This window comes from Manis pentadactyla, chromosome 12, assembly GCF_030020395.1.
Source record: "Manis pentadactyla isolate mManPen7 chromosome 12, mManPen7.hap1, whole genome shotgun sequence".
In the NCBI taxonomy this organism is placed as follows: domain Eukaryota; kingdom Metazoa; phylum Chordata; class Mammalia; order Pholidota; family Manidae; genus Manis; species Manis pentadactyla.
Window position 1 is genome coordinate 15,577,913 of NC_080030.1, and position 14,443 is coordinate 15,592,355.

Genomic DNA, 14,443 nt, shown 5'->3' on the forward strand with positions numbered 1-14,443 from the left:
GGAGGGAGATTACAGACGTCCAGAGGGAGATTACAGAAGTGAAACAAACTCTGGAAGGATTTAGAAGCAGAATGGATAAGATGCAAGAGGCCATTGATGGAATAGAAACCAGAGAACAGAAACACATAGAAGCTGATGCAGAGAGAGATAAAAGTATCTCCAGGAATGAAACAATATTAAGAGAACTGTGGGACCAATCCAAAAGGAACAATATCTGCATTATAGGGGTACCATAGGAAAAAGAGAGAGAAAAAGGGTAGAAAGTGTCTTTGAAGAAATAATTGCTGAAAACCTCCCCAAACTGGAGGAGGAAATAGTTTGCTCAGACTACAGAGGCACACAGAACTCCTGAGAGATGGGACCAAAGAGGACAACACCAAGACACATAAAAATTAAAATGGCAACGTACAAGGACAAGGACAGAGTATTAAAGGAAGCAAGAGAGAGAAAAAAGGTCACCTACAAAGGAAAACCCATCAGGCTATCATCAGACTTCTCAACAGAAACATTACAGGCCAGAAGAGAATGGCATGACATATTTAATGCAATGAAACAGAAGCGCCTTGAACCAAGAATACAGTATCCAGCACGATTATCATGTAAATATGAAGAAGGGATTAAACAATTCCCAGACAAGCAAAAGTTGAGGGAATTTGCCTCCCACAAACCACCTCTACAGGGTACCTTAGAGGGACTGCTCTAGATGGGAGCACTCCTAAAAAGAGCACAGAACAAAACCCCAACATATGAAGAATGGAGGAGGAGGAAATGAAGGAAAAGAAAAAATCATCAGACTGTGTTTATAACAGCTCAATAAGTGAGACACAGAGTAATGGAATGGATAAAAAAGCAAGACCCATCTATACGCTGCTTACAAGAGACTCACCTAAAACCCAAAGACATGCACAGATTAAAAGTCAAGGGTTGGAGAAAGATATTTCATGCGAACAACAGAGAGAAAAAAGCAGTTGTTGCAATACTAGTATCAAACAAAATAGACTTCAAAATAAAGAAAGTAACAAGAGACAAAGAAGGACATTACATAATGATAAAGGGCTCATTTCAACAAGAGGATATAACCATTATAAACATAGATATACCCAATACAGGAGCACCAGTATATGAGAAACCAATACTAACAGAATTAAAGGAGGAAACAAAATGCAATGCATTCATTTTGGGAGACTTTAACACACCACTCACTGCAAAGGACAGATCCACCACACAGAAAATAAGTAAGGATACAGAGGCACTGAACAGCACACTAGAACAGATGGACCTAATAGACATCTATAGAACTCTACACCCAAAAGCAACAGGATATACATTCTTCTCAAGTGCACATGGAACATTCTCCAGAATAGACGACATACTCAGCCTCAAAGAGAGCTTCAGTAAATTCAAAAAGATTGAAATCCCTACCAACCAACTTTTCAGACCACAAAGGTATAAAACTAGAAATAAATTCTACAAAGAAAGCAAAACGCCTCACAAACACATGGAGGCTTAACAACATGCTCCTAAATAATCCATGGATCAACGACCAAATTAAAATGGAAATCCATCAATATATGGAAACAAATGACAACAACAACACAAAGCCCCAAATTCTGTGGGACACAGCAAAAGCAGTCTTAAGAGGAAAGTATACAGCAATCCAGGCATATTTAAAGAAGGAAGAAAAATGCCAAATGAATAGTCTAATGTCACAATTATAGAAATTGGTAAAAGAAGAACAAATGAGGCCTAAGGTCAGCGGACAGAGGGACATAATAAAGATCAGAGAAGAAATAAATAAAATTGAGAAGAATAAAACAATAGAAAAAATCAATGAAACCAAGAGCTGGTTCTTCAAGAAAATAAACAAAACAGAGAAGCCTCTAGACAGACTTATTAAGAGTAAACGAGAGTCAACACATCAACAGAATCAGAAACAAGAAAGGAAAAATCACGAGAGAACCCACAGAAATACAAAGAATTATTAGAGAATACTATGAAAACCTATATGCTAACAAGCTGGAAAACCTAGGAGAAATGGACAACTTCCTAGAAAAGTACAACCTTCCAAGACTGACCCAGGAAGAAACAGAAAATGTAAACAGACCAATTACCAGCAAACGAAACTGAATCGGTAATCAAAAACCTGCCGAAGAACAAAACCCCCGGGCCAGACGGATTTACCTCAGAATTTTATCAAACACACAGAGAAGACATAACACCCATTCTCCTTAAAGTTTTCCAAAAAATAGAAGAGTAGGGAATACTCCCAAACTTATTCTATGAAGCCAACATCACCCTAATACCAAAACCAGGCAAAGACCCCACCAAAAAGGAAAACTGCACACCAATATCCCTGATGAATGTAGATGCAAATATACCCAATAAAATATTAGCAAACCGAATTCAAAACTACATCAAGAGGATCATACAATATGACCAAGTGGTATTCATCCCAGGGATGCAAGGATGGTACAACATTCGAAAATCCATCAACATCATCCACCACATCAACAAAAAGAAGGACAAAAACCAAATGATCATCTCCATAGATGCTGAAAAAGCATTCGAAAAAATTCAACATCCATTCATGATAAAAACTCTCAACAAAATGGCCATAGAGGGCAAGTACCTCAACATAATAAAGGCGATATATGATAAACCCACAGCTAACATCATGCTGAACAGCATGAGGCTGAAAGCTTTTCCTCTGAGATTGGGAACAAGACAGGGATGCCCACTCTCCCCACTTATTCAATGTAGTACTGGAGGTCCTAGCCACGGCAATCAGACAAAACAAAGAAATACAAGGAATCCAGATTGGTAAAGAAAAAGTCAAACTGTCACTATTTGCAGATGACATGATATTGTACATAAAAAACCCTAAAGACTCCACTGCAATACTATTAGAACTAATATCAGAATTCAGCAAAGTTGCAGGATACAAAATCAGCACACAGAAATCTGTGGCTTACCTATACACTAACAATGAACTAATAGAAAGAGAAATCAGGAAAACAATTGCATTTACAATAGCATCAAAAAGAATAAAATACCTAGGAATAAACCTAACCAAGGAAGGGAAAGACCTATACCCTGAAAACTACAAGACACTCTTAAGAGAAATTGAAGAGGTCACTAACAAATGGAAACTCATCCCATGCTCCTGGCTAGGAAGAATTAATATCGTCAAAATGGCTATCCTGCCCAAAGGAATATACAGATTCTATGCAATCCTTATCAAATTACCAACAGCATTCATCAATGAACTGGAACAAATAGTTCAAAAATTCATATGGAACAGCCAAAGACCCCGAATAGCCAAAGCAATCCTGAGAAGGAAGAATAAATTGGGGGGAGGGGAACTCGCTCCCCAACTTCAAGCTCTACTACAAAGCCACAGTAATCAAGACAATTTGGTACTGGCAGAAGAACAGAGCCACAGACCAGTGGAACAGAATAGAGACTTTCTTCTTTGATGAATTGTCTGTTTTTCAAAGGGGTATATAGTGGGGACTTGGTGAAGGGGGGAGCCTAGTAAACATTATGTTCTTCATGTAATTGTAGATTAATGATGCCAAAATAAATAAATAAATAAATAATGAATTAGAAGCCAAAAAAAAAAAAAGAATCTAATTGTATTTCCATTTTCCTGCTTCATAGTTTTGTCTCTAAGGACAACTTTTTACTATGGAAAGAATGCTTAACATAAGATATACTATTTAACACGACTTGGTAATAAATTATCATTGAGTGTAGGCATAATGCTGTACTTCTGATCTCTAGAGTTTATTCACCTCCCTTGACTGAAACTTTATAATATTTGATTGGTAACTCTCCAACTCCTCTTCTGCCAGCCCATGGCAGCCACCATTCCACCCTACGATTCTATGAATTTGACTATTTTAGGTACATCATATATGTGGAATCACGCAGTATTAGTCTCTCTGGGATTGGCTTATTTCATTAAGCACAATGTCTTCAGGGTTTACCCATGTTGTTGCAAATGCAGATTCACCTTTTTTGAATCAGGACAAATTATAATATGTAATCCCAGTTGATTTATTCATCTGTCAATGGACATGTAGAGTTTAGGCTGTTCCCAGTTCTTTGCTATTCTGGCTAGTACTGCAATGAACACAGGAATGCAAATATCACTTAGATATCTTGATCTCGATTCTCTTGTGTATATACCAAGAAGTGGGATGCTGGATTCTGTGGAGCTCTATTTTTAATTTTCTAAGGAAGCTTCATACTATTTTGCATAGTGGCTACCAAATTTTTAAAAATTTACACTTACAAAGACCTGAATGTAAGTCATGAAATGATAAAACTCTTAGAAGAAAACATAGGCAAAAATCTCTTGAATATAAAAATGGGCCAATTTTTCCTGAACCTCTTCGGGAAAGGGGAACAAAACAAAAAATGAACAACTGGGGCTACATCATGTTGAAAAGCTCCTGTACAGCCAAGGACACGATCTGCAGAACAAAAACGCATCCTACAGTATGGGAGAATATACTTGCAAATGACTTATCTGATAAGGGCTTAACATCCAAAATATATAAAGAACTCATATGCCTCTATACCCAAAAAGCAGATAGCTCTATTAAAAAATGGCTAAACCTTGATTCCACATATATGATGTGGCAGAAGATATGAACAGACAATTCTTCAAAGAAGAAATTCATATGCGCAACAAGCACATAAAAAGATGCTCCACATCACCAATTATCAGGGAAATGCAAATTAAAACCACAGTGAGATATCACCTCACACCAGTTAGGATGGCCAACATAGAAAAGAACAGGAACAACAAATGTTGATGAGGATGTGAAGAAAGGGGAACCCTCCTGCACTGCTGGTGGGAATGTAAATTAGATCAACCATTGTGGAAAACAATAGGAGGTTCCTTAAAACGCTTAAAATACAAATACCATTTGACCCAGGAATTCCACACTTACGAATTTACCCTAAGAATGCAGGAGCCAGTCACAAAAAGACATATGCACCCCTATGTTTTTCACAGCACTATTTATAGTAGCCAAGAAATGGAAGCAACCTAAGTGTCCATCAGTAGATGAATGGATAAAGAAGAAGTGGTACATATACACAATGGAATATTACTCAGCTGTGAGAATAAAACAAATCCTACCATTTGCAACATGGATGGAGCTAGAGAGTATTATGCTCAGTGAAATAAGCCAGGTGGAGAAATACATGTACTAAATGATCTCACTCATCTGTGGAGCATAAGAACAAAGCAAAAACTGAATGAACAAAACAGCAGCAGACTCACAGAACCCAAGAATGGACTAACAGTTACAAAAGGGACAGGGACTGGGGGGAAAGGGGCTCGGAAGGGAGGGAGAAGGGGAATAAAGGGCATTATGATTAACACACTTAATATAGTGGGGGACATGGGGAAGGCAATGGAGCACAGAAAAGACAAGTAGTGATTCTATAGCATCTTACTACACTGATGGACAGTGACTGTACTGCGGTATGTGGTGGGGACTTGATAATGAGGGGAATCTAGTAACCACAATGTTGCTCATGTAATTGTGTATTAATGATACCAAAATAAGTAATAAATAACAAATAAATAATTTTCACTTACATCGTACAAGGATTCCAATTTCTACACATCCTTGCCAACAATTGTGGCCTTTCTTTTTTATAATAACCATCCTGACAGCTGTGAAGTGACATCTCAGGGTGGTTTTAATTTGCATTTCCCTGATAAATAGTGATTATGAGTACCTTTTTATGTACCTGTTAGCCATGTATATACATTCTTTAGAGTAATGTGTGCTTCCATCCTTAGCATGATCATTAACCAGGTTATTAGGTTTTTTTTACTACTGATTCATAGGAGTTCCTTATATATTTTGGAGATTAACCAATTAGCAGACTTACAGTTTGCAGATGTGTCCTCCATCCCAGAGAGTGCCTGTTCACTAATGAGGAATCTGAAGTGCACTGAGGTGCCACAGGTACCAAATTTTTGCTGAGATCTAGATGGGGTGTGTCTTTAAATTCCATACTCTTCTTTTATCTGTGATGCCTCCCTTAGAACAAAGTTAATAGCAACATTCTAGATAGCTACTGTAGACTTGTTTGGCATATTTCCATCTAGGCTTTTCCCCATGCATTGTGTTTGTATTAGTAGCATTCATTCTGAATATCAAAGCTCAAAGAATGAAAAAAGAGAGTTTTACCTCTGGGGAGAATACAAAATGAGATGTCAAAGGAAACCTTGCTGAATTAGGTTCTCCAGAGAAAGAGATATATATACATATATATATATATATATATATATATATATATATATATATACACACACATATAATAGAAGAGAGATTTAATTAGGAAATTAGTACACAGGGTTGTGGAGAGTTAGCCAGCCCAAATTTTACAGGGTAGACCAGCAGGCTGGAAACAGTGAACCGTTCTAATTCAATCAAGAGGCATCTGCTGGCAGGGTTTCTTCCTCTACCATATCAGTTTTTTTCTATGAAGGCCTTTAACTGATTGGGTAAGACCCACCCCTATTATAGCGGGTTCTCAGCTTTACTCAAATTGCTTTGATCTAAATGCTAATCTCAGCCATAAAACACTTTCACAGAAACATCCAGAATAATTGGCCAAATATCTGATCACCAATGTCGGGCCAAACGGAAACATTAAATGAGCCATCACAAATACCTTGGTAAATTCCAAAATTTTTGTCCATTTATTTGGCTTTCAGAAATGGAAGTATGCCCTATCCATTTTTTCCAGAGTAGATCATACCCAAAGCTTTTTATATCACCTCATGAAAAACAAAGGAATCAAAACCCTAGTTTGGTCATTTTTGATTGGGGATAGTTCTTCTTATTAGGTCTGCATGGTTTTATACACTTTAAAGGGTGTTCCCTTCTCCAGTATGAAAGTTCCTCATCGTGAAGTTGATAGACAGTTTAGTTACTGGCCAAAGGTCAAAGAAATTAAACTAGTTATTAGACATGTTTTCAGAGATCCCCAGATCGCTGAACAAAGTACGTACAGCATCTCTAAAGGAAAGATGGGCACCCACGTAGTGGACACACATCAGAGGCACAGGCTGATTTCTCAGGATAAGAAATAGGGAGGAGCATCTTCCAGTTGAGCCCTATAGTGTTACAAGTGAAAGGAGGTAGCTACCTTTGCTGAAGTAAAGTACACAGGGGGACAGCATCTTATTACCAACACAGATATGCAGTTGCAAGGTACACAAGGAAAAGGTAGGTAGAGAAATATCAAGGATTTTGGGGAAAGTCACATTGCCCATCACCAGGGGAACCTTGTTGTCTTCCCTCGTCTGAGCTCAGATCACTTTGAGAACTTCAGCACCTACTCATGACCAGGAAAGGATTCAAACACATTAGATGTCACTGAACAAACTTGTACTTATATCAGTAGTTCCAGCCTTGATTATACATGACAGCCAACGGGAATCATTTTTAAATTCTCATGCAAAGACTACACTTAAGTCAAGTGAAATCATGCTCTATGGTGAAGAGGATTCATCCATACTTTTAAAGCTCCCCAATGTTTGTAACAGAAAGCCAGAGATGAGAGCCAGTTATGGGCAATCTTTCTCATAACATGCATCCAAAAGTTGTTTGGATGTGAATAGCTGTGAATTTTGGAAAGGGTTCAGGATTGTAATTATTAAAAAAAACCTAAGTTGTACATTTCTCCAAAATGCTGGGGTCACAAATGAGAAATAAAGAATGCTCCACTCCTGCACAATGATTTAATCATTCACTGATTGTATGAGGATAGGTTCCCACAAAACTGCCCCAATCCCGCTGATAATGGATCAAATAATCAATACTCAGATAGGAAACGCTGAGGGTATTGACAGGCCCAAGAACCACAAAAATCATGGAACCAAATGGGTACAACTTCATGCCCAGCTATTTGGTTTTACTGAATTTCTCAACCCGCACGCTGAGAAAGGTGGCATAGGCATTGAGATTTGGAGGCTCTCCTGAGGAGCCTCTGCAGGGCACCCATCAAGTCCCTGTTCCTCAGGCTGTAGATGAAGGGGTTCAGCATGGGGGTGACCACTGTGTACATCAACGAGGCCACCGCAAGCTTCCTGTGGGCACGTGACGCATCTGAACTGAGGTACACCCCAAATCCCGAGCCGTAAAACAAGCAAACAACTAACAAGTGAGAGCTACAGGTGGAGAAGGCTTTGGACTTCCCACCTGCTGAGGGGACTCTCAGAATGGAGGAAACGATTTTATAGTAAGAGAGAAGGATCCCTGACACCGGAACACCACCAAAAATGGCACCAGTAAAATACATTAATATGGCACTGGTGGGGATTTTAAAGCAAGCGATATTGAATGGCTGAGAAGGGCCACAGAAGAAATTAGGCAGTTCCACATCTATGAAGAAGGTGAGCTGTACCGCCATCAGACTGTGCAACTGGGAGTCCAAAAGGCTGATGAAAAATGACGCTAAAACTAGCAGGCCGCAGAGACGGGGATTCATAATCACTGGGTAGTGCAGGGGGTAACAGATGGCCACAAATCGGTCATAGGCCATGGCAGTCAGGAGTATGCTGTCCATACATCCAAAAACAATACAAATAGACATCTGAGACAGGCAGCCTGCATAGGAGATGACTCTACTATGAGTCTGATTGTCCAGTATCATCTTGGGGACCGTGGTGGAGGTGAAACCAATGTCAGCCAAGGACAGGACGGAGAGGAAAAAGTACATGGGGGTGTGGAGGTGGGGGTCAGAGCTGACGGCCAGTATGATGAGCAGGTTTCCCAGGACGGTGACCAGATACATGGACAGGAACAGCCCAAGGAGGAGGGTCAGCAGTTCCGGATCATCTGAGAGGCCCAGGAGGAGGAATTCTGTGATGCCTGTTAGATTCTTTGATCCCATGTAGCTGAGACACCTCCTAGAAAGGAAAAAATGGTTGAAATGAATGAAACAAGCACACAGGAAGCCAGCACAATATCTACATTTTGAATTCAAGCAAATCAAAGTTAAGACTTCAACCCTTGAAGATCATACACTGCAGGACCTTGAGCAATATTTCTCACTGGTGGCCAACTCATTTCCTTTTAGATCTCTTGCCTCATTGATTTCTTGTCTATTTAAAAGTTTCTATATATACCCACTTCAGAGACAATGAGCTAAAGTGTGACAGAGGAGCAAATGATTTAGAGCTGATATACTCATGACTGCACTTACATATCTGTCCCCTGCTTTGAAGAAAATAGATGGGATAAAAATATCATTCTCTGATAAAAAAAATTCACTCCAATTAAAAGACATTAGGAAGCAATCAAAAATACTTTAACTTATCCAACTGCATTACAAGACATTCCCTTAATCTGATGAATTTATAAACAATCTGTAATATTACCTGAATTCTAAATGAAAGCCAAGTTGTGTTTAATCAGTTACAATTTTGATATGACAGTTATCTAGATGGATTTTCATTATGATTTGGTTTTCTGATATCTGTCCTCAGTGGAATTTAGTGCTCACCCACCTATGTGAGTTGTGTTTAAGAGTTTTTGTAAACATTAATCCTAATATGAAGTTTTGTATGCAGCACTGTTTGTATCAACTCTACAGCATGTCAAGGACAGCCTTTGTGCATTGATAGAAATATTTAAACATTAGCAGCAGGGAAAAAAGATGGTGGCATGAGAAGTGAGGCAGAAACTTCTTCACAAAACAACTTATAACACAAAAGTACAGCAAATACAACTACTCCTGAAAAAGCTACCCAAAGAATGAAGAACAGAATGCCTAAATCTGGGGAAAAGAGTAGAGCTCATGGAGAAAGGTAAAGTAACAAATCCATGATCTGGCAGGAATGAAGCCCTCCCTACCCAACACCAATTCACAGGCAGGAGAAAAAGAAATGGGGCGGGAAGGGACTAGAAGCCCAGGACTGCTAAACACCCGTCCCTGGAGATCTACTCCTGGAGCACCAACCCACATTAAATGGTGCTCTGGAGATTAGTGGGGTTGGAAAGCAAAGGCAGGCTGAATACATGGAGAGACAGAGATTCCAGTTGCTTGTACATAACAGTACCCACAACCTGCTGCTCCAGAGCAAAAGAAAGACAGGCACTGTTTGCAGATGGCATGATAATATACATAAAAAGCCCTTAACAATCCACCCAAACACTACTTGAACTTATAACTGTATTCAGCAAAGTTGCAGGATACAAAATTAATACGCAGAAATCTGTTGCATTACTATACACTAACAATGAACCAGAAGAAAGAGAAATCAGGAAAACAACTCCATTTACAGTTGCATCACAAGGAATAAAATACCTAGGAAGAAACCTACCCAAGGATGTGAAAGACCTATAACCTGAAAACTACAAAACACCCATGAAAGAAATTAAAGAAGACACCAATAAATGCAAATACATCCTGTGCTCACGCATAAGAAGAACTAATGTTCTCAAAATGGCAATCCTGCCTAAAGCAATCTACAAATTCAATGCAATCCCAATCAAAATACCAACAGCATTCTTCAACAAACTAGAGCAAATAGTTTTAAAATTCATGTGGAACTACAAAGACCCTAAATAGCCAAAGCAATCCTGAGAAGGAAGAATAAAGCTGGCAGGATTATGCTTCCCACCTTCGAGCTGTTCTACAAGCCATAGTATGAAAATAATTTGGTAGTGGCACAGGAATAGATCCATAGATCAATGGAACAGAAAAGAGAGCCCAGATATAATCCCACATATACATGGCCAATTAATATACAATAAAGGAGCCATGGACATACAATGTGGAAACGACAGCCTCTACAACAACTGTAGCAAAACAAGAGAGCTACATGCAAGAGAATGAAACTGGACTATTGTTTAACCCCATACACAAAAGTAAACTCAAAATGGATCAAAGAACTAAAGGTAAGTCATGAAACCATAAAACACTTAGAAGAAAACATAGATAAAAACCTCTTGAATGTAAACATGAGCAACGTTTTCCTGAAAACATCTTCTTGGGAAAGGGAAAAAAAGCAAAAATGAACAAGTGGGACTACATCAAACTAAAAAACCTCTGTACAGCAAAGGACACCATCAGCAGAACAAAAAGGAATCCTACAGTAAGGGAGAATTTATTAGTAAATGACTTATCTGATAAGGGGTTAACATCCAAAATATATAAAGAGTGCACATGCCTCAACACACAAAAAACAAATGACCTGATTAAAAATGGGCAGGGTATCTGAACAGACACTTCTCCAAAGAAGAAATTCAGATGGCCAACAGACACATGAAAAGATGCTCCACATCACTAATTATCAGGAAATGCAAATTTTAAATGCAATGAGATATCACCTCACACCAGTTAGGATGCCCAACATCCAAAAGACAAGAAACAACAAATGCTGGCGAGGATGTGGAGAAAGGGGAACCCTCCTACACTGCTGGTGGGAATGTAAATTAGTACAACAATTGTGGAAAGCAATATGGAGGTTCCTCAGAAAACTGAAAGTAGAAATACAATTTGACCCAGTAATTACACTCTTAGGAATTTACCCAAAGAAACCAAGATCCCAGATTCAAAAAGACTTATGCACCCCTATGTTTACCGCAGCCCTATTTACAATAGCCAAGATATGTAAGGCACCTAAGTTTCCATCAGTAGATAAATGGATAAAGAAATGGTACATATACACAACAGAATACTATTAAGCCATAAGAAGAAACAAATCTACCATTTGCAACAATGTGGATGGATATAGAGGGTATTATGCTTAGTGAATAAGCCAGATGGAGAAAGTCAAGTACCAAAAGACCTTAATCATTTGTGGAGTGTAACAAGCAAAACTGAAGGAACAAAACAGCAGCTGACTCACAGACTCCAAGAAGGGACTAGCGGTTACCAGATGGAAGGGGTTGGGGAGATCAGAAAGGGAGGGAAGGAGAAAGGGATTGAGGGGCATTATAATTAGCACTCACTATATAGGTGGGTCATGGGGAAGGCAGTACAGCACGGAGAAGACAGTAATGACTCTACAGCATCTTACTACATTGATGAACACTGATTACAGTGCGGTGGGGGGGACTTGATAACATGGGGGAACATTGAAACCAGAATGTTGCTCATGGGAAAACTTCATTAGATTATATATCAATGATAACCTTAAAAAATGTTTCAGTACATTTCTAATTCTAAAATTTATTGAGCATTGTTTCATAATGAAATCAGCACTTATTTACAGTTGAGATTTTACAACCAAGGCATGTCCCAAAACTGACTGAAACCCAGCCTTCTTAAACTAGATTGAGAACTTCAATGGCAGTCCTTCATGATCGTGGGGTCTACAATTCTCAATTGTAGGCAACTTGGGTCATAGTTCATCCTGGCAGGTAACAACATGATTTAATTAGAAGAAAAAGCAAAGAAAAAGTGTAATTCAGAGAATAATATAAAAAAGCCTGAATTGTAAATGGAGGTAAGAATGGAACCCAGTTTATAGGGTCATTTTGAGAAATGAAAGGAAATAATAAATATAAAGTGCTAAGACCACTGATGGTCACTCCCAATCGACCATTATAATTAACTGGGGATCTTTTAAAATATACTGAGGTGCTGGCTGCAGCCTAAAACCAGTTAAAGTAGAATCTCTGTATGTGAATCTGTTCATAAATCTACTGCACAGTGAGAGCTGGGAACCACTGCCTTTGAATACCACCACTTAGTAAATTCTCCATTAATGCTATATATTAGTAGTATCAGGAAAAACCACTCATCATATCAAACATTAAAAATGTGAGCATTCAGTAATATCTGCTTCATAGCTTATTCTATAGAGATTTGAAATATTACCAATAAAATTTCAGTTTTCTTGCACCCCCTTCATGATCTCTTTCCCCTGTATATACGTGTCTCTCAAAGGGAACCAGTGTCTAGAATTTTACAGGTATATTCTCTTGCCAATGTTTCTGTGGTGTCAGGATTGATAAAAATGTTAAAATGCATTTCTAATTCTAAAATTTGTGAAGTATTGTTTCCTCATCCAATGAATACTTTTATTTAAAGCTGAGGATTTACAACTAGTGAAGGTCTCAACGGTCTTCCTGAAAGCTTAGCTTATTTCCTTATTCTGACAATCTTATGCAAATTCATTTACCTCTCCACATAATACAAGTTAGAATGTGTATGATATAAATATGAAGTATAGATTTTTGCATTGCTCAAATCAGTGCACATTTAATTCCACTATTTGTTGTCTTCATAATTTTCCCATTTAAAAAATCAGATACATTCAACTACCTATTCTTACTGCTGAAATATAGAATCAGGTATATTCCTGAAGTCTGTCTAGTGATCATTATTCCATGAAGGCTCACCTAAAACTCTAAGCTTGTAGAGAAAATAATATTTGTATATCTCATATTTTCAAAGTAAGATGGAAAAAATATTACTATTCTTGGAAAACCTATGAGCCACAATAGGCACGCCAGACAGACCCCAGTGAACCACTTTTTCCATTCCCAGATTCGCAGGTGACTTCAGTGGGTCCCGAGAAGAGAAACCATCTGGGACAAAGGTAGTCTGAGTCCGACATCTTTCACTAAATTTGGAGAGTGTGTAAATATCTCAACCAGTTTCTGATGGCATTTCTTACCTAGAAATGGGAAGAATAATATCCCTGAAATTTCGCACTTAGTATTGTTATGGAATTTTAATCAGAATCAAATTATTATTGCAGCAGTAGGTTACTGATAAATTTAACCTCAAGAAATACTTAATGGCTTTTATTTAGTTACATGGCAGAGAGATCAAAGCATTTCTCATACCAGGTAATTAGAGCATGGCATGACTTCATATCATAAATGTGGAATCCTGTACATGTGTCAGTCTATGATGGCAAATTAGTCTTCCCTTTCTATTTCTCCCACCTTTAAAATTTTCATTGTTTAAAATCTCCACAAGTTTTTGACACTTGAATATATTTAATTGATATCTGAGTATATAGTGACATATACTTTATAAAAGGAAAATAATAGGCTCATAGAAAGTTCATGCTGTAGAGACACACCAGTCGTGCTGTATCTTGCCCTGTCCTTTGGGATATTGTGGAAAGGATATACTTGTATAAGGGAAAAATTAAATGTCCTGTCAGACAAATCCATACGTTCAGATCACAGGATATTTTAAACAAACAGTATGAAGCTAGACTGTTAATAATAATAATAATATCTGAAATTTTCTCTGAACTTTCTATGTACACAGAGATGCTAAGAACTGGCCCCATATCACACAAGAGATAAGAAATAGAGCAGACAGAATGAATGTAATTTGTGAGTGTCTTATGCCCATATGCTAAGCTCCTCTTCACACTGTTTCCCTGCCCTTCACAAGGCTTAACACAGACGTCCAAGGGTCTTAACAAAATTTA

At 38.2% G+C, this 14,443-nt stretch overlaps 1 protein-coding gene across 1 annotated transcript; it reads right to left on the bottom strand.

Moving 5' to 3' along the window:
• Nucleotides 1-7,962: 7,962 nt before the first annotated feature.
• LOC118920890 (olfactory receptor 7E24-like) lies at nt 7,963-8,943 on the bottom strand. The gene has a single exon (XM_036902397.2). The coding sequence runs from the start codon at nt 8,929-8,931 to the stop codon at nt 7,963-7,965; it is 969 nt and encodes a 322-aa protein (XP_036758292.2). The 5' UTR covers nt 8,932-8,943.
• Between the last annotated feature and the right edge of the window lie 5,500 nt (nt 8,944-14,443).